The 21305-nt window shown below is 29.5% G+C and overlaps 10 protein-coding genes across 10 annotated transcripts; 7 read left to right on the top strand and 3 right to left on the bottom strand. All coding sequences in view use genetic code 12, as the record gives it.

Annotated features, from left to right (window-relative positions):
* Window positions 1–894: 894 nt before the first annotated feature.
* Window positions 895–2244, top strand: HRT2 (putative methyltransferase; the record flags this gene model as incomplete). The annotated part of the gene is made up of 1 exon (XM_002545378.1): window positions 895–2244. The coding sequence occupies one exon, from the start codon at window positions 895–897 to the stop codon at window positions 2242–2244; it is 1350 nt and encodes a 449-aa protein (XP_002545424.1).
* Window positions 2245–2283: 39 nt separating this feature from the next.
* Window positions 2284–2922, bottom strand: TOA2 (transcription initiation factor IIA subunit gamma; the record flags this gene model as incomplete). The annotated part of the gene is made up of 1 exon (XM_002545377.1): window positions 2284–2922. The coding sequence occupies one exon, from the start codon at window positions 2920–2922 to the stop codon at window positions 2284–2286; it is 639 nt and encodes a 212-aa protein (XP_002545423.1).
* An 88-nt stretch (window positions 2923–3010) lies between these two features.
* Window positions 3011–4147, top strand: CTRG_00203 (uncharacterized protein; the record flags this gene model as incomplete). The annotated part of the gene is made up of 1 exon (XM_002545376.1): window positions 3011–4147. One exon carries the CDS (start codon window positions 3011–3013, stop codon window positions 4145–4147), a length of 1137 nt encoding a protein of 378 aa, XP_002545422.1.
* A 34-nt stretch (window positions 4148–4181) lies between these two features.
* Window positions 4182–7544, bottom strand: CTRG_00202 (uncharacterized protein; the record flags this gene model as incomplete). Its single annotated transcript, XM_002545375.1, has 1 exon — window positions 4182–7544. The coding sequence occupies one exon, from the start codon at window positions 7542–7544 to the stop codon at window positions 4182–4184; it is 3363 nt and encodes a 1120-aa protein (XP_002545421.1).
* A 155-nt stretch (window positions 7545–7699) lies between these two features.
* Window positions 7700–9148, top strand: CTRG_00201 (cleavage polyadenylation factor subunit; the record flags this gene model as incomplete). The annotated part of the gene is made up of 1 exon (XM_002545374.1): window positions 7700–9148. The coding sequence occupies one exon, from the start codon at window positions 7700–7702 to the stop codon at window positions 9146–9148; it is 1449 nt and encodes a 482-aa protein (XP_002545420.1).
* Window positions 9149–11484: 2336 nt separating this feature from the next.
* Window positions 11485–14256, top strand: CTRG_00200 (ubiquitin-ubiquitin ligase; the record flags this gene model as incomplete). Its single annotated transcript, XM_002545373.1, has 1 exon — window positions 11485–14256. One exon carries the CDS (start codon window positions 11485–11487, stop codon window positions 14254–14256), a length of 2772 nt encoding a protein of 923 aa, XP_002545419.1.
* Window positions 14257–14592: 336 nt separating this feature from the next.
* On the top strand, window positions 14593–15858 carry CPA1 (carbamoyl-phosphate synthase (glutamine-hydrolyzing); the record flags this gene model as incomplete). Its single annotated transcript, XM_002545372.1, has 1 exon — window positions 14593–15858. One exon carries the CDS (start codon window positions 14593–14595, stop codon window positions 15856–15858), a length of 1266 nt encoding a protein of 421 aa, XP_002545418.1.
* A 1921-nt stretch (window positions 15859–17779) lies between these two features.
* Window positions 17780–18745, top strand: ERG251 (Erg251p; the record flags this gene model as incomplete). The annotated part of the gene is made up of 1 exon (XM_002545371.1): window positions 17780–18745. The coding sequence occupies one exon, from the start codon at window positions 17780–17782 to the stop codon at window positions 18743–18745; it is 966 nt and encodes a 321-aa protein (XP_002545417.1).
* A 961-nt stretch (window positions 18746–19706) lies between these two features.
* Window positions 19707–20225, top strand: RPL20B (60S ribosomal protein eL20; the record flags this gene model as incomplete). Its single annotated transcript, XM_002545370.1, has 1 exon — window positions 19707–20225. The coding sequence occupies one exon, from the start codon at window positions 19707–19709 to the stop codon at window positions 20223–20225; it is 519 nt and encodes a 172-aa protein (XP_002545416.1).
* Window positions 20226–20460: 235 nt separating this feature from the next.
* On the bottom strand, window positions 20461–21270 carry CTRG_00196 (oxidoreductase; the record flags this gene model as incomplete). The annotated part of the gene is made up of 1 exon (XM_002545369.1): window positions 20461–21270. The coding sequence occupies one exon, from the start codon at window positions 21268–21270 to the stop codon at window positions 20461–20463; it is 810 nt and encodes a 269-aa protein (XP_002545415.1).
* Between the last annotated feature and the right edge of the window lie 35 nt (window positions 21271–21305).

The raw sequence follows: 21305 nt of genomic DNA, 5'->3' as shown, positions 1-21305 counted from the left end.
TATCTTGTCCGCCTTAGTCGTATAGTTCTATTGTTTTTTATGTAAAATAAAGAAACGCGTTTCTGTGTAATTAATTAATAAGTCAATCAATTTTAAATCAGGGTCTGGAATAGAGTTTGGTTGAGATTTCTGACAAAATTTTGGTGATAATTCTTCAGTAAAAGAAAAAAAAAATAACCATGCATAATTAATGTACAGTGTTTCTATTTTCAGTTCGTACCAAGTTCAAAGAAATTATTAATACTAGTGCGACAATTTAATTCATAGTAAGGGAGATTAATTGTTCATAGTAAATGGACTCAAACTGTTCACACCAGCGGAAATAATACTTTCAAACTAACTGCCCTTTTTTGTTCATACCATATATCATACATTTTCAGTATGAACCAATAGAGGTCACGTAATATGAACATTTTTTACGCACTAGTATCAAAAATATTGACCGCCTTAATATGAACTTTTCTTTGCAAATAGTGCGAATAATTTTGACTCACTGATCTGAAAATTATGCTCAAACTAGCGCGAAATAAAACTGCAACGACTGTACATAATCTGACATATTTACCATCTGTAATTATAATTCATATCAGTAACTCATTTCAATTACCTTATATCCACTCAATATAATAACAATAACCATCTCTCTTTCCATTACTATATTCAAGAATTGTGTCCATAATATCTGGGGGGGGGGAATTAGGATGGATTACCTAATTAGGTATTCCGCACATTAGGAGTCTAAATCTCCGATCCGGTTCACGTGCACATGCACGTGCACATGCATAAATATAAGAATTTTGGTTTTTCCGAAATATGTTGAAGAAAAAACAGACTTTCCAAACCTCCTTTTCTTCTTGAAATAACTTGTACAACAACAACAACCAGTAGTCAATTATGTCATTACCTGGACCTTATTATAATGATGATAAGAATTCCTTTGCTTATCCTACAGTTAATAAAAGATGGCCAACCATTATTGATGGTATGATTTCTGATGTTCAATATGCAATTGATAATAATGGATCTACGGTTAGTGGTAAGAAATTAATTGATGAATTGAATCAACTTAATAAAGATTTAGTTAATGATGAGATAGTTAGGGAGTTTACCGAAGAAGAAATTAATTTGAATCAAGATTTGAAATATTATAATGAATCTTTAAATAAGTTGAATAAAATTAGAAAAGTTACTTGGAAAACTGGACCTTGGTTATATTTAGAATGTTATTTATATCAATTAGTTAATGTTTGGATTATTGAAGCTTGTAAAAAAGATCAAATATGGAAAGGATTTGATATTTTTGAAAGATTAAAAACTAAAACTTTTAAACAATCAGAACATGGAGTTTTAGAATTATGTAAAAGATATGAAATTTTATCTAAACAATTAGGTGAAGCTGATGAAGAAGTTTTGAATTTATTATTTAAAGAATTTATTGATATTTCATTATGGGGAAATGCTACTGATTTATCATTATTAGCAGGTAATGTAACTCTTGAAGATATTAAATCAGTTCAAGGTGCTGAAGTTCGTAAGAAAAATGAAGAAAAGATTTTAGTTAATGATTTACCTAAAGCTTGGAAACAATTAGATGGTAAAGATAATAAAAGAGTTGATATTGTGTTGGATAATTCTGGATTTGAATTATTTGCTGATTTAATTTTAACTTTATTTTTATTGGATTCTAAAATTGTAAATGAAGTTCATTTACATTGTAAAGAAATCCCATGGTTTGTTAGTGATACTATGCCAAAAGATTTTCAAGATTTATTAAATCAATTAAATGATTCTGAATTTTTCAATGAAATTCATACAAATGATCCACAAGCTATTAAATTAGTACATGATGAAATTAAAAATTATTATGAATCAGGTAAAATTATTATTAATCATGATTATTTTTGGACTTTAGATTTAAATTATTGGGAAATTCCTAAATTTGAATCATTATTTAAAGAATTACAAAAATCAGATTTGATTATATTTAAAGGTGATTTAAATTATCGTAAACTAACTGGGGATTTACAATGGCCAACTACAACTCCTTTTAATAAAGCTATACAAGATTTGGCTAATTCTGGATTACCTATATTATCTTTACGTACTTGTAAAGCAGATGTTGTTGTTGGATTACCAGAAGGTGTTAATGAGAAATTATGTAAAGAATATCAAGATCAAGGTAATGAAAATGGTAGATTATGGAGTAGTTCAGGTAAATGGGCAGTCATTTCATTCAACAAATAAGATACACACACACACACATATATATATATATATATAGATTTATATATCCCCAGCTTTTCTTGAATTACAAGCAACTATTTTAAATTTATCAACATTTAATTCTAAATCACCCGAATCTTTATCTTTATCTTTCCCACTACTATTTGACGTTGTTGTATTAGAAGAATCATTATTATTGCTATTACTATTACTACTTGTATCTTTAGATACATCATTTAATTTAATAATGACATTTTTAATAATAAATGTCCAAACATCATCACAAAATCTATAAGTATCTAAATCTCCTTTAAATACTAATTTTGATTTAGCTAAATTATTTTCATTTTTTAAATTTTCTGCAATAATTCGATCAAAATTATTAAGTATTCTATTTGCTAATTGTGGTTGAATTTTTTCATCGGAAATTAATGTATCTAATGCATCGGTTAATGTTACTCCTATGGTTGATCTTCTATAAAGTTCATAATACGCTGGGGCTGACATCTCTCTCAATTCGTTAATAAGTTGTTTACTAGTTGTTGATGATACTTCTAGTTGTTGTAGTTGATAATGATGATGGTGGTTGTTGGTATTGATGTTGATGTTGATGATTTTTTTTTCCTTGTTGTTCGATATTCTTCTTGATAATTGACACACGCACACGACCGAGAGCAAAGTTATCATCATCATCATCATCAACAACAGAGAGACAGAATTTGATTCAATTTGATTTCAATTCATTCACATTATTTACCACTACTACAAGAACTACAGCAAGGATAGAATGGAGAAAGATAATCAACAATTGACAGTTTCAGAAAGATATAAATTGGCTATATCAAGATATGGCAAATTTCTTAATAATCCAACATCACTAAGACCAGATTCAAAAGAATATCAACATGAATTACATTTAATTAATAATGAATTTCAATTAATTTTAAGATTAGTTAATCAATTAAGTTTATTTAGTGATAATGAAGAAATTGAAGAAGTTTCAACTAATTATATTCCTTTTTTAAACGTATGGTATTATATTGGTGATATTCATACCAGGATTTTAAATAAAGATGAGAATAGTAATAATCAAGGTATTGATTTGAATTATAAAATTGAAAATTTGAAAATTGCCAAAGATTTTATATTTATATATCTTGAACAATTAAATAATTATAAGATATTAAGTTCTGAACAATCTAAGAAGTTTCATATTTTACAAAAAGGTCAAAATTATGAATTAGGAGCAATGAATAAAAGATTTGAAAAAATTGAAAATTATAAATTAGAAAAAGAATTGAATAAAAAATTAGAAATCTTGAATCATGATAATGATAATAATTCAGAAAATGAATTGAATAAATTTGATGATGAAGTAATTAGATTAATTTATATTGATCAATTGAAATTATTTACTTTGAAATCTTTTAATATGTTGGAATCAATATCAATGGAATTACAAGTTTTACAAAATAGACCTAATTCATCTAGTAATCCCGAACAACAACAACAACTTGAACAAGATGGAAAAGAAGATAATCGTAGTAGACAATATACTAAAGAAAATGATTATGGATTTACTACAAAATTAGAAAATAAACCAAAATTATCATATCAAGTATCTGATTTAATTAATAAACAAGGTAAAATATTACAACCTTTTATAATTACTTCACAAAGAGATAAATTAAAAGAAAAAGTTTTTGGTACTGGTCAAGTATTACCAAGTATGACAGTTGAAGAATATTTAGATTATGAATTGGCTAATGGTAAAATGATGAAAGATGAAGTTAAAGATAAACCAAAAGATAACGAGGATGAAGATGAATTGAATGAAGATGAAGAATTAGAGAAAAGACAATGGGATGATTGGAAAGATGAAAATCCAAAAGGTGCAGGTAATATGAAAGCAAATATAGGTTAATTAAGTTTTCTATACATATATATATATATAACAACTAGACAAGTTGGGTTAAATCATCATCTAAAATTTTCAACCATTCTAAATATTCTATTTTCAAATCATCCAATTTAATTATTGATCTTCGATTACCAGTATATTTCAATATCCATTTATCTTCATCATCAGTAAAACTTTTGAAAACATTTAAAATAATCATATAAAATTCTAAAATCTTTAATTTAACTTTACGTTCAGTAGATTTATCAGATTCTGATATAAATCTTGTTATAAATAGATACAATGCTTCAATTGCTCCTCTTTTATCTCCTAACTGATTTTCTTCTCCATTTGTACATCCAATTAATCTCCAGGAATATAAATACTCATAATATTTTAGTGATCTTGATAATGATGCATTATTGGCACACTCGAGAATAATATCATCAACAAGGGAGAAATATTTCTTGTAAATATCATAATCTGAATTTTGACTAGTTGATGGGAAAATAATATCTAGTTTGTCTTCCCAAGCTATCTGATTGATAAATCTAGTAAAAAATCCTTTGAAATAATGAACTGTAGTCAAATTATTGAAACATTTGGTAATTAAATCATAATTAGAAACCTCCAATGACAAGTCTAATAAATTACCATAATAGTTTTGTTGAATTTGTTTAGATGGTTCATTCTCAATGGCCAATAATTTAAATTTACAAGCAATTTCAATAGATTTAGCCTGTATTTCAATACCTTTGTTGTTTAAAATCATTAAAACATCAGCCAACCCAGCAACTGCATTGAAATATTGTGATTTTGTTGGTTTGTTGAAAAATGTCGACAAATGATCACACAATATTGGAGTCTCCTCTAATGGTTCGAGTTGCTCTGTTTTTTGCATATCTTTGAAAAAATCATAATCGTTGAATACTTCACAGAATGAATCACCATCATTAGCAAATGCATAAATAACTCCCAGTAAAAATCTATCAATAACTTTATCTTGATTTAATTTATCTAAAAATTTCGGTTTCAAATAGTAACTTTGCCTATTTTTAATCAACTCAACAACAACATCAATTAAATAATTATCTGAACTCAAAATATTATTACACAAGTAATCAAATGCTTCATTTAATTTACAATCATTTATTAATGAATACAATTGTTTATGATTACCCATAGCAACTGCTACCCAAAATGTAGAACTTTGTAATCTTCCCATGGATGTAGTTTCAACTATTTCATTTTCATCTAATGATGTATCAAATACAGTATCCAATACGTTATAATTCCATAATGCTTTACGAATTTCATTTAAAAATCCAATTAATGCCTCATTGGTTTCACAAATGATCAATAATACAACTAAATCCATTAATAAATTCTCATGAGCAGTTATTATATTCTTGAAGATTGTAATAGACGAAATCCTGTTGAAATCACCAAGTATAGTATAATCTTGATCATTACTAATCAATTCAAATCCATTATTTCCAATCAATGATTTAACAAGTTCAACGGAATCAGGAATCTTTTCCAATTCACCAAGAATTGTTCTGATTTCTTCAGGAGATATTCTACCCTCAACAAAACTAGAAAATAATCTAGTCACATCATCTGCAGTGACATTCTTCAGTTTCAATAATTCTTCATATAATTTGTGATAGCTTCTATTAGAAATGACGGTTCTGAATTTGTCAAAAATACGCATCAATTGACCATCAGGACTGGACAAGGTCTTATTCTGGAAACTTTCAAAATAACTAGATGGACGGAAAATACCATATCCATTAACATGTGAAGTTAAAATTCTATCTTCGAATACTGTCAACGATAACACCTCATCACTTAATTTCTTAAATTCATCACATAATGATTGCAATTTAAACCAATTGTTCTTGATCGTTTCAGGGGTACTTTGTGATTTTATAACCTTTTCAGCAGCAAGACGAAGACCATAATCAAACAGAACATCAGTTTTACCATGTTGGCCCAAAACCTTTATGGCTGCCATTACAATTAACCGATCATAATAACCAGAATTGAATATTTTATTATAATAATAATCCTTATCATGATAAGCAGAAATATCCTCTTCACCGGTTTCTAAAGTACCTGGATGGGAAATATTGATCGATGTTATAGATCCAGTGGCCAAACTAATAGAGTATTTAACCAAAATGGAAGAAGTGTTTGATTTCCACAACAAATGATATTCTAAAGAATTATCAGCAATATTAACATCATAATCTTGAATAAACCAAATGGTATTTTGAAAAGTGGATTCATGAAAGAAAATATCCGATGATGATAACAACGAATTTGGAACTTCTGGTTGAAACAGAAAATCAGTCAATTCTTTTAAAGACGATGATTCTTCATCGAGTTCAAATATCTTGAAAGCAAACATACTTTTGGATGAATCACCAGATTCAGTAGTAATGAAAAAAGTAATATAATGTTTGTCATCATTATGTATATGTTTGAAATACTTGGAAGGGATAGCGGTTAACCAACTATTAGTTTCATCATCAGTAAGAGAAATCATATCCAAATTTTGATGAGTTTCCAATTGCCAAATTTTCAACACTTTATTAGCAGATAAAGTAATAACCAAGTCATTAATTCTCAAAGCGTCAACAATGGAATTTGATGAAATACCTTCCAATACAATTTCTTTATTTTTATTGTTACCGCTTTTACCAAATAATCCAAAAAATGACAATGTTTGAGTTTGTTCTTGAAAATTATTAACTGTAAACTCCCCTAATACTTCTTGTCTTTTAAAATGTAACAATCCACCATCTTTCAATGAAACAATTAAATTCAAATCATCTAAATGTGTTAAATAAAATGGACTTGATCTTAATTCAAATGAATAAGGAACAGAAATTTGTCCCCAAGTTTCAAATTTATCTAAAGGTAATCTTTGATTCCTTACGAAATTATCCACAGATATCTTTAATGTAATACATAAATAACTTTCATCAATAAAATCAATAATTATATTATCATTTTCATGATATTGAACAGTAAAACAATTAGTTGAAATAATTGGATGTGGTAAATCAAAAATGATATTCTTGAGGTTAAACCCAAGTTTATTGGTTTCAAATTCTAATGGTGTTAAAACAATTGTTTTCAAATCATTTAAAACTGAAACAGAAGCTGCATTGACCAATGAATGTGATGGAAATTTTATGATATTGCTAATGGCTGCTGTTTGTTTATGAAACTCATCATTTGGTGATAATGATGATGATGATGAATTAGTAGTTGTTTTTGAGGGATAAGTTAATGGTAGTTTAACACGATAGTTACGATAACTATCTTTATGACCAACTATACTAGAAGATGAATAAGATACATTCATAATGACTTCACAGTTGTCTGGTTGTTGTGGTTTTTGAAAGTTCATCTTTTACCCATCAACAATTTTTTTTTTTTTTTTCGTTTCGTTTTGTTTCGATTGGAATTTAGTTTTTTTGTTTTTTTGTTTGGATTGATAAATTTTCCAAATCTCTTTCCACTGACAATCAAGTGACTGATCAACAACCAAAATCTCGATAGAACATGTCTTCTGTTGTTTATTACAAGTTCTTGCATCAAAAGAACAAAAGCGTGATTCATTTTGATGGGACTTCCATCAGTGTCTTTGACTTGAAAAGAGAAATTATCTTGCAGAATCAATTGGGGTCAGGTCAAGATTTCAATTTAAGATTATATCATTCAGAACAACCAGATCAAGAATATGAATTAGATCAAGATATTATACCCAGATCAAGTTATGTATTAGCTAAAAGATCACCGGCTTTTTTAAAACTGGGTAAATTCAACAATGCCATGAGATATATCACTGGTAAACCAAGAATAAATAGAAGAGCAATCAATTCAACTTCAAATGCAAATAATTTGGCTAATAATGCCGCCACAAATGCACCAGCACAACCATTAGATGAAAATGCTACAGAAGAGGATAGAATTAAATTAATGTTTCAAAACCAAAGTAATGCTTGGGAACAAACTCAAGAAGATTTATCTCATCATAAAATGGTTTTTCATAAACCAACAGCTCCAAGTACAAATGCTAAACAAGATGATCATCCTCCTCCAGGGTATATTTGTTATAGGTGTGGTAAAAAGGACCATTGGATTAAGAATTGTCCAACTAATAATGATCCAAATTTCGAAGGTAAGAAAATCATGAGAACAACAGGTATTCCAAAATCTTATTTGAAAACTATTTCAAGAGAAGAAGTTGAAAGTAAAGCAAATTCATTAACTACTAATGAAAATGGTGATGTTGTGGATACCGATGGGAATGCAATTTTAATTACTGATGATGGTGAATATGCTGTTGCTATGGCTGATTCTAAAACATGGAAGAATTATCAAGAGAAATTACAAAACGCTGCTTTAAAATCCAAACGTGAATATGAACAGAAATTAGTTGCTGCTGTTGAACAAGATAATAAATTGGAATTTTTGGATCCATTATCTGAAACAAAGAAAGTTTTAACTGCACCAATTGTAATGACTCAATGTTGTACTGAGAAATCCAAATTACAAAAGATGAAAAATTTCAATTACAATCAATCTGAATTAGAAACTGTTTTAATTGATAATGATTTCCATTGTCCTAATTGTGGTAAAGAGGATGTTTTCATCGATACTTTGATTCCAAATAAAGAACTAGAGAAAGAAGTTACCGAATATGTAAAATCAAAAGAAGCTGAATTGAGTTTGAAAGATCCAAGTAAACGCAGTGCTGCTGAAATGGAAGGTGATATTGATTCTTCCACATCAAATGAACCAGATGCTAAAAAACAAAGAACTGAACAACCATCACTACAATTCCCACCAGGAGGAATGTATCCAATACCACCAACAGGAACATTCCCATTTCCTATGCCTATTCCTCCACCTGGCTTTCCATTAGTACCTCCACAAGGGTTCATTCCACTACAGAATGGTCAACCGTTTAATAGTAACACCAATAATCAGTTCAATCCAAATAGTTAAATAGGCCATGTGTCCCCGTAGCCCTAATTTAAATGCCAAAAAAAATACATATATATCCGTGTCACGTGATACACGCGAAGAAGGAGAAAATTTTTTTTCTTTTCCTTTCTTGTTGAATATAAAAGGACAAGCCATCAACGAATGAAAGAAAATTTTTTTCATCAACTTTTTATATTCTTTTCTTTTCTTTTCCTTTCTTTTAATATATATAACTATTAACCAAGTAATGAAGAATAATTACTAAATTGTATGTTTATTACATTATTAGATGTTCATAGGATTATGGGTTAAACTAAGGATGAACACGAATAATCATTTAAACTAGAGTCTGTGACCTTTAGCTTGGAATGATCAGAAAATTATTTTATGCATGGCTTTCTGACTTTTTAATCATTTATTAATCCAAAAATGAATAACTACAAATACTGTTGATCATTGTTACTAACATCGTGATAAAGATAATGTATGTTTAAGTTCTAATTATTTGCTTTAGTTGGTTATTTAAATTTCATTTCCATTTTTATTTTTGAGGTTATGTTTTTTCAATGATGATTTAACAAAAACAAAGCTGGAATTACTGGCTGATATCTTTATGATTGAAAAAGTTTTTGCACCATACGCTCCTGATTTATTAATATTATCTCATTAGAGAATTGGAAGTGATTTTGAAATTATCCATCAATTCATGTTGAATTGTTTTTATTTTTACTAACAAATTATTTAAAGTGTATGTTGTTTATTCATAGCTTGATTAAACATTTAATCATTATTATGATCACTTTTATTCTTGAATAGGATGAATTATTGCACTGGGCACTGATTTCAAATACCTGAGTGACAATGCATTTTAGGTGGGCCTCAGAAACCCACCGTAACTGATTCATTTATAATATTCTTAATAATTTTGATTGCAGGTTTATCTTGTCAATATCGATAATAGTGGGAATATTTTTTTGTTTTTACTAACTAATGATTAAAGAGTATGTATTGTTTTTAATTACTTGTGGAATATATATTTCTAAATCCTAATTAGACGTGATGATTACCTAGATGACGAGTCAGAACTTCGGGTTTCCCGTTGATGACAACCTTTTTTTAATTACCATTCATGCATTTCTGATCTAATATTGATACGAAAGACGAATTGAAGAATTAATAGTTTTAATACTAACTTTTTATTCTATTAGGAAACATTTTTATATCTTTTGGATTTTAATGAATCTTCAATGATCATTTTATTTTTAAGAAAAAGAAAAATGATTTTAATAAATATGATGAAATTATTTCAAAAAAATAGACAAGCATATGTCTGATATTTAATTGAAGATAAAGTTTTTACTGTCTGATTTATTTAATTGAAGATTCCACTAAAAACCTATAAATAGTGTTTCTAATTTCCTAATTTTGTTTTATTGAAACAACTGTTTGGTGTTGGTGTTGGTATTGATGATTGGCTTTGGAAGTATAACTAGTGTTGAAATTGGTTAATGTTTATGATGATTATACCACATTTTTCACGACGGTCTACTGTGTGTTTAAGGACTGTTAATCCTTAAATATTGATGACAAATCTGGCCTTGACCGGCCGTGGTTCCTGATACAACATTTTAACTAATGAATACATTATTATTCCTTCTAGCTAATTCATCAACCAAAGAGATCACCTAAGCAGATCTTGTTTCAATTCAAACAAAATTAAATACAAGTATGTTAATTATTATTATTTCTAAAATTTCCAATACATTTAACTTTTACTTTTTTTAGTGATGATAATATAACCAATTTCATCTTTCCATTGAGTTTTCTTTATGAAAGCTATGAAAAGACCTTCACTTTTTCGATTTGCATGTCAGTCTGATCTTTTAATTGTATTTTGAATGAAATTGTTATTATTTGATAATTGAATAATTAATACTAACTTTTATCTGAATAGTTGAACCCATTTGTATAGTTTTTATTCATGAATATATTTCTACGTGTGTATTAAACTTGTAGTCTGCTACCAATTGTAGAGTTGTAGAGTTGATTGATTGGTTGGTTGTGCGGCGATTTCACTCATGATCGGAGTTGAGTACCCGCAGGGGGCTACGTCGACCACAATGGAAATCTTGCCGTGCGAGAAATTCTTCCCGCGCCGACACAACAAAGAAGGAAAAAAAAAAATATCCAACAATCAATCAGAAACGCAAAATGAATTATCAATCATCAGAAGAAAGAAAGAAAGACGAAAGGATTAGAGATTATTAACTGTCACATAGAAGAAGCTGGACTTTTTTTTTAATATCATTATTATTATTACTTTATTTCTATATTATTGCTAGATACAACTAACTATAATGCATTTACCAAATTTGAATTCAAGCTCAAATAAAGCATTCAAGAAGAGTCCATCTCAAGATCCACCATCTTATAATGAATCAGTATCTTCTTCTCCAATATCCTTGACTCCACAAAATTCAAGATCAAGAGTTCATACTATGAACAGTATAGGCACAAGTTCGAGTACTTCATTATCATCAGGAAAGAAGAAGAAAAATGTACCATATAGACCAACTCCTGAACAACAAAGACAAATCGATTTATTAACTAATCCTTCTTCTTCTTCTTCTTCTTCGTCGTTGTCATCACCACCACCATTATCATCATCAAGCAGAAAAAAATCATTATCTAGTAAGAGAAATGGTGATAGTGGATCAGCTACACCTGTTGCTGCACTTTCAACAGTTTCAAGTCATGCACAAACAGAATATTTTGATGTTTTACCATCATTTCAAATGTTTCAAAGTATTTTAAAAAGAGATGATCGTCAGTTTAGAGAAGATTTATCAAGTTTACCTCCAGTTTATGGAGATATTACTAATTCATCACCTACTCCTCCATCATTATCACCTCAACCATCAAGAGATGTGAATAATTCTACCAATAGTACTATTGATGAAGTTGTTAATAGATTAAATGAATACGGATTAGCTCAAGAAAGAGACGATGCAGAAAATGATGAATATTTATTTGAAGATAATGAAAATATTAATCATCAGAATGGTAGAAATGAATTACTGCCAATTGGATCAAATATAAATACTCAAGTTCATAATCAAAATGTTGATGTTACTCATGAAACTTATGGTCATTCTCCACTTGATAATATTGATAAATTACGTAAATTACCTCATTCTCCTATTGATATTCAGATATATGTGACTAAACAAATCCCACAACCTAATGTAACAAATGAATTAGAAACTAGATTAAAAGAATATACTAGTGGTGATTTTGTTAATGGTTATGTTACTGTTACCAACACTTCTGATGAGCCAGTTCAATTTGGATTATTTACTGTATCATTGGAAGGTACAATTAAAGAAGTTGAAAGAAATCCAAATGCTGTTGGATTAAATCACAAGTTTCTGAAAATTTTGATGAAAAAATTTTTAAAAATGTATGATTTGAATGCTTCTTATGGTTATGTTGCTGTTCCCAATAGTGCAGGTATTGAATACGAAGTATTTTCAAATGATGCAGCTGATGGAACAATCATGGGTTTACCAGATGATAGAATCTTACAACCTAATGTGAAATACAAGAAATTCTTCACATTTAAGTTTCCTCATAGATTATTAGATAATGCTTGTGTTAATTCATTATTACCACATTTGTTACCACCACCATCCATGGGTGTAGATAGAACTTGTTTTTACAATAGAGGTGAATCGATACAATTAAATAAAGCTTTAGGATATGGATTTTTGAACGTAAGAGGTACACCATTATTGACAAAAGATTATAGTTTTGATGATTTGAGTGTTTCATATACTATTGAAGCTAAGTTTATTGATAGATTGAATTCAGAAGAACCATTTTCTCATGATGAAATTAATAAAGATGATCAAGAATCAGAATATGCAATTTCTAAAAGTTCACAATATTTCCTTCGATTTATTCCTGATTTAAAAGAACAAGTTGAATATTGTAAGAAATTTCATGTTGGTGGATACCCAGTTAATGGAGTTGGTGGGAAATTTATGCAACAATATTTGAAGAAATTAACTTGGAAAGATATTCAATTACAAAATTTAAAAATTGAACATGAAATTGATGAAAAATTGACTAAAATGGAATTCACGGCAGATGAAATAAAAGACAAGAATTTAATCATTCATGATAATAACAATTCACCTTTAGATCATTTAGATATCAAGAGATCAGGAGATTTTGATGAATCAGAACCACATAGGAATTATATTCATAATAAAATCCCAATTGAAGTGTTTGGTAAAAAGAAGAAAATGATTTTATCATCATTAGTTAAAATTGGACAACTGACAATGTATGTTGAAGTACCAGATCAAGTTATACCATATTCATCACCAAGATTATTAATGAAATATAATAATGGAAGTCGAGATGATTTAACACCAGAAAATTCTCTTCGACCAAGTATAAGTCATATGGATGAATTATATAATAGAAGTGAGGAAGATTTGATTGATACTTTAAAATTGAAATTGGAATTCATTTCATCTGATTCAAATATCCGTGCACCTCAAATACAATCAGTATATACTAATCTTGTCTTTTGGTCATATAGTTCTGAATATCCATTACCATTTGAAATTGGGTATGATTTTTTCTATACTAATCCAGAAAATCAAGATGAATTTATAAGAGACCCAGTTGAAATTACTAAGAATAATTTACAAATTATAAAAGATCAAGTATCTAACTATATATCATTTGTTAAAGACAATAAGATTTCATTGAGTCGAGATGGATATTTATACTTGAAAGCAATTAAAACATTAGGTGTGAAAAAAGATACCGTCAAGGATTATTTCCAAACTATAGTTGATCCAAATATATTGAATCATGAAGGGGATTGGAAAGTAAGACAATTGAATAATAAAAGTTTCCAATATACTAAAGATTTAGAAATCCCATTAATTACGGTCAATAAAAACAATGTTAATTTATTACCAAGTTTCCAAAGTTGCTTAGTTGGTAGAATATACTGTTTACAAGTTGCCGTTAGATATAAAGGTACCAATAACGATCAAGATGAATATGCTGATAACATAGTCAAAGTAGATATACCTATTCTTGTAGGATGATATAGATAGATAGATAGATAGATATACAGAAATAGATAGAATTGGCAGGAACTCCTACATCAATCACATGATCCATGTAACTGTGGTGATGTAAGTACAACTTAATTGAGATGAGTCAATTTTTTTTTTCTTTTTACGTAATCAGTAAAAGCCGCACGGTATTTCCAAATTGGGTAATTTCCAATGAAAATTTTTCCTTAAGCGCGGGAAGACGAATTTCTTTCATTTAAATTTCGACGAAGGAAAAATTTTCATCTTTTTCCCAATTTTTTTTTTCTTTCTTTCTTTCTTTCTTTTAAATAAAAGAGTATATTTGATTCATCAATAGAAATCATCATGCTTTCAGCATCTAGAAGATTCTTAGCTACTGCAGCTAATAAAGCATTTACAAATAATAAATTACAATTAGATAGAGCCACATTAACTATTAAAGATGGTCCAGTTTTCAGTGGATATTCATTTGGTGCTGATAGAAATGTTAGTGGAGAAGCAGTTTTCACAACTTCTTTAGTTGGATATCCTGAAAGTATGACTGATCCTTCATATAAAGGACAAATTTTATGTTTTACACAACCTTTAATTGGTAATTATGGTGTTCCTTCAAGTACTGCTAAAGATCAATTTAATTTATTAAAATATATGGAATCTCCAAAAGTTCAATGTATTGGTATTGTTGTTGCTGATGCTGCTTTAGAATATAGTCATTGGACCGCAGTTGAAAGTTTACAACAATGGTGTAAACGTTCTGGAGTTGCTGCTATTACTGGTGTTGATACTAGACAATTAGTTAGTTATTTGAGAGATAAAGGTTCTTCCTTGGGTAGAATTACTATTGGTGAAGAATATGATGCTGATGAAGATGCAGCTTTTGAAGATCCAGGTGCAATTAATTTAGTTCAACAAGTTACTACCAAATCCCCATTTCATATTGCTTGTCCTAAAGAATATTCAAAAGGTATTCATATTGCTGTTTTAGATTGTGGTGCTAAAGAAAATATTTTACGTTGTTTAGTTGAAAGAGGTGCTTCTTTAACTGTTTTCCCATATGATTACCCAATTCATAAAATCGCTAATAAATTTGATGGTATTTTCATTTCTAATGGTCCAGGTGATCCAACTCATTGTTCAACTACTGTTGAAAACTTGAAACATACTATGGAATCATATAAGGATTTACCAATATTTGGTATTTGTTTGGGTCATCAATTATTAGCTCTTGCAAGTGGTGCTAAAACAATTAAATTGAAATATGGTAATAGAGCTCATAATATTCCAGCATTAGATGTAATTACTGGTAAATGTCATATCACTTCTCAAAATCATGGTTATGCTGTTGATGCCGCTACATTAAACAATGATTGGAAACCATATTTCACTAATTTGAATGATTTAAGTAATGAAGGTATGATTCATAAATATCAACCAATTTTCTCAACACAGTTCCATCCAGAAGCTAAAGGTGGTCCATTAGATACTGCTTTCTTGTTTGATAAATTCTTTGATAATATTCAAGTATATAAGCAAACTAATGGTTTGAATTTACCAACTGTTGATGGTAGTTTATTAGTTGATATATTACCAACAGAAAGAGTCGGTCAATAGATAAAGTGTGTAAACACATAGAGGGATTATGTATAGATGAAAATAATACTTTAAAGATATAATTTTTTTTTAATAAACAAGTTATTTATGATATAACATTCGATAGGTCAATGCACTGGTATATTTATTTCTATAGTAATTGGTAATAATAGAAGCATATATCGGCAACAATAGGCATATATAAACCCAATATAATATCATCCACACCATTGATTGCTTGCATATAGCCTCTGGATATTCTGTACTCATTTTTTTGAAGTAAATTGATTCTAAATACTCTAGGAATCATTCTTTGTCCCTCTTTAATTCTTTACAGTTATATTTAGGACTAATTCTAAGTCTGTTCAATTCTTTTACCACTTTTGATGTCTTGCAATGCAATCATCAAGTAAATAATCCATCCAAGCAATAAAAAGCAAAATATTAATAATATATTTGTTCTTTGTTTTAAATCCTTAATCTCCTTTTCTATATTATCCGTTATAAATTGTAAGTGTTTTCCTAGGGGTATCACTCCCAACAACATATATTTTACAATGATTTATTTAAAACTTTTTATAAATCCCAAAGCCACTTATCTGCGGATGTCCCACAATTCATTATGATAAGAAGATGAAAATTGTTCATAGATCTACACTTCATCCCACGTGACTGAAATTTTTCATTGGAACTCGAACTCGATATCCATTTTTGATATTAAAATAATACCTGTGATAAATAATATATATATATTGTCTACATATTTCAGTCTGTTCTCTGTCTAGTATCTCCTCACCATATGACATCACACACGTGACGCATATGCATATGATTATCGTAATTTTTGAAATATAAAATAGAAACCGTCATGACTGATGGGAATCAATAACCCCATGGTGTTCACAAACAAAAAAAAAAAAAAAAGAGAAAAAGAAACCAAATGTGTATCGTTTAGATTAGATAAAAAAAAACAGAAAATAACGGGCTGTGACCCTGTTTCCATCGGTGACGCATACGTGGAGACGAATGACAGGGACAGTTGAAGCAATAGAAGACACTGTTTCTATGACCATCATGTTTAATCCGATAGGTCAAGTCCAAATGATTGTTACACAGATCTTGATACAATTAAATAATCTGTCTCTTCTCTTCTTCATGTAAGTCGTTCCCACTGCAGTGCTTATCATCGTTTAAGATTGTACGGTGGTTAAGTATGTACATTTCCATAGTGTAACTTAAACTCTATTTGCGTGTGCCCTTCTCTCTCTCTTCGTGGTAGGAGCAAGTCGTTCCGCGTGTGGCTATGAGACACATCCACAATGAACAAACGAGGAGGACAGGTGCTATACGACGAGGAACAGATTAAACGACGACAAAACATTAACAAAGCGCAATACGATCTTGTCTTTTGGTTCTATACGACAAAAGAAACCATCAACGACACAATATGCAAAATTCCGTTTGTTCTTCTTTGGTTCACACACGACTTCACGCGTGAGTTTGAAAAAATAAATTTCTCGCAGTCAAAATCATACGATGCACATCTGAAGGCATAATCTACTTTTTTTTTGGTTTTAATACCTGTAGAATAAAAATTATGTAGCCTACTGAACTTTTGTACCAATACAATACATACAGAAAATAATCATTGTCGTAGTTGAATGGAATTCACTTTAAAAAAAAAACCATCAGATCACTCGCAACTGTAATACATAATAAATAAATATTAAAAAAAAAAAAAAAAAGAAATACCAAAACATTAATCATAAACGATAATATAGAAATATATTTAGTTTATAAATATCTAGCAGTTTACTTTCTTTTACTTTTCCTCTAATTGGATCTGTTTCTTTTTTCCCTTTCTTTTTTGTTTCTTCATTAATATTTATTATATTATTCCACCAGTGTTCATTCAACTGTTTCATAATCCAAATATTCAACAATGGATGTATTAACTCAATTCACAGCTAATAAAACTTCAGCATTAGCCAGTTTAATCGAAGTTCACCCAACCAAATTCAGTTCTATTTTAAAAGAAGTTGATGCTACTAATGCTGCTTTATCATACATTGAAAAATTATGGGCTTCTTATTATATCTGGATGGATAATGATGTTTTAGCCACCGGTTTATTATTTTTCATTGTTCATGAAGTTATGTATTTCGGTAGATGTTTACCATGGTTTATTATTGATAATACCCCATATTTCAACAAATACAAGATTCAACCAACTAAGATCCCAACTAATCAAGAACAATGGGAATGTCTTAAATCTGTCTTGAAACAACATTTCTTGGTTGAAGCTTTACCAATTTGGTTATTCCATCCATTATGTGCTACTTTAGGTATTACTTTTGGTGTTCCATTCCCAAGTTGGAAAATTCAAGCTTTACAAATCACAATTTTCTTCATTTGTGAAGATTTCTGGCATTATGTTTTCCATAGTATTTTCCACTGGGGTTGGTTCTACAAAAATATTCACAAGATTCATCATAAATATGCTGCTCCATTTGGTTTAGCTGCTGAATATGCTCATCCAGCTGAAGTCATGGCTTTGGGTGTTGGTACTGTTGGTTTCCCAATCTTGTATGCTTACTTAGCTTCTGTTAAAGAATCTATTCCTCCAGTTCATTTATTTACTATTACTTTATGGGTTGTTTTAAGATTATTCCAAGCCGTTGATTCTCATTCTGGTTATGATTTCCCATGGTCTTTAAATAAATTCTTCCCACTTTGGGCCGGTGCTGCTCATCATGATGAACATCATCATTATTTCATTGGTAACTATGCTAGTTCTTTCAGTTTCTGGGATTGGTTCTTAGGTACTGAATGTGGTACTTTGGCTAAAAAGAGAAGAGAAAAGAACAGTCAAACTGCTGCTGAAAAGAACCATAAAAAGAATTTATAGATACATCATCACCACCACCATCATCATCATCATTAAGAATATAACCTATTTAGAAATATTAACTATTATTATATGAATATATGCATTGTTTATTAATAACGGTATAATCTAGATTATCAATTTCTCATATCTAACCCCCCAAAAATAAAGAAAGCTTATCTATCTATCTAATCGAGAAAGTGAATCAATTTTAGTTGTAAAAAGTCATTAGGGTTATAGCCCTATCACATGATTTATGATTATATTACATACAGGAAAACATTGAATATTCGTGTACATAGCTACAATTGGTGGAATTTTTTTGCTGTGAGCACAATTTTTTTCTTCATTGATTTGTTTGTTGGTTTGTGCACGGTGGGAGTGCGTGGTACGGTGTACGCAATTTCGAGTGAGGTTCGCCCTAGCAGTGCGAGCCTCTCTGCTCTCTGCTCTCTCTCTCTCCTACTCTCCCTCTCACTCTCACTCTCACTCTCTCTTTTGTCTTACACACAGTATTGATTCTCTCAAACACTATACTGAAAGGAAAAAAAAAAAAAATTCTTAGAAAAATTTCCTGAATTTTCATTTAGATAGGGTATATTCAACAACAACTAAAAGAGTATGTTAATACAACAACATAGTAGTACTAGATGTATTTGAACTGAATGAATCAATGAATAGGGTTATTATTTGATTAATATGATATAGATAGATTAAAAGATTTACATTGAAGAGATTACTAGAAGTTTTTTTTTATTTAAGGAAATTTTTCATTGAGAAGAGATTTCTCAAGATGAGTTTATACAAAAGGATTTGATTAGACTATGAGAAGCAGATTAATGGGTGATATTTAAATGATCTATCGAAGATGTCATCTCATCATTTGGTGATTTTTAGTTTTTTAAGTTCAGTTTCAAGTATCATCGTCATCATCTCATCAACTAGTTTTGATTACTAACATTTTTGTTTTTACATTATAGAAATGTCTAGATTAAACGAATATCAAGTTATCGGTCGTCGTTTACCAACCGAATCCGTTCCACAACCAAAGTTGTTCAGAATGAGAATTTTTGCTCCAAATACCGTTGTTGCTAAATCAAGATACTGGTATTTCTTGCAAAAATTGCACAAGGTTAAGAAAGCCTCTGGTGAAATTGTTTCCGTTAACGTTATTTCTGAAGCTAGACCAACCAAAGTTAAGACTTTCGGTGTTTGGTTGAGATACGAATCTAGATCCGGTATTCACAACATGTACAAAGAATACAGAGATGTTACCAGAGTCGGTGCTGTTGAAACCATGTACCAAGATTTGGCTGCTAGACACAGAGCTAGATTTAGAAACATTCACATCTTGAAAGTTGTTGAATTGGCTGCTACTTCTGATGTTAAGAGACAATACGTCAAACAATTCTTGACCAAAGACTTGAAATTCCCATTGCCACACAGAGTCCAAAAATCCAAGAAATTGTTCCAACACCATGCTCCAACTACCTTCTACTAGATTATTTTATGTGTAATACGGTTGTAGGTTGTTTAACAAAACATGTAAATTAATTTTATATTTTTAGTCATTATTATTTTCTTTTATTCGTAGGTTTTTAATTTGACGAAATCATCAAAAGGGGTTTTTGTATACTTAACAATAATAATATTAATAATAATAATAATAGAGAATATCATTTCAATTAAAGGTGTATATAAACTACAGTAGTACTCTAACTGTATGTACTTCTTATTTAAGCTTTTGGTTTTCTGTAAATATGATCTGGAGAAGCTTGATGAGTTGGGAAAATCAAAGTGTCAGCAATAACAGTGTTTGGTTTTCTAGAACAAGCAAATAAAACAACTTCAGCAACATCTTCAGGAGTTAATGGAGTAGTACCTTCATAAACAGCATCAGCAGCAGCCGTATCACCTTTATAACGAACAACACTAAATTCAGTTAAAACTGCACCTGGATCAACTTCAATAACTCTAAGTCCAGTATTAATTGATTCTTTTCTTAAAGTATCAGTGAAACTACGAACAGCTGCTTTAGAAGCACAATAACCTCCACCATTTTTATATGGAACTCTACCAGCAATACTTCCAATAAAAACAACATCAGCATAAGGTTTCTTTTTAAGTAATGGTAAAACTTCTTGAGTCATACGGAAAACCCCAATAACATTAGTATCAAACATTTCAGTAATATCTTCATCTTTTAATTCGCCAACAACTTCTTTACCTAAAGCTTTACCACTATTATTGATCAATACATCAGGTTCAAAATCTTGAGGAATACCAGCAACAAATTTAGAAATTGAATCTTTAATAGTAACATCTAAGAAATCATGATGAATTTTAATATTTGGATATTCTTTAATTAAAGAATCAGATAATTTAACTAATCTTTCTTTTCTTCTTGCACCCAAGACTAATTTAACTTGACCATTTGAAGCTTCAGCAAAAATTTTGGCACATGCTTCTCCAATACCTGATGAAGCACCAGTAATAAGAATTGATCTATTGGCTAATCTTTCAGCAGCTGCTCTTCCAAATGACATTGTTTTGTTATTAATTGTTCAACAATAAATTGTAG

Source organism: Candida tropicalis (assembly GCF_000006335.3).
Source record: "Candida tropicalis MYA-3404 genomic scaffold supercont3.1, whole genome shotgun sequence".
Taxonomy (NCBI): domain Eukaryota; kingdom Fungi; phylum Ascomycota; class Pichiomycetes; order Serinales; family Debaryomycetaceae; genus Candida; species Candida tropicalis.
This window is presented reverse-complemented; position numbering and strand designations above follow the sequence as displayed.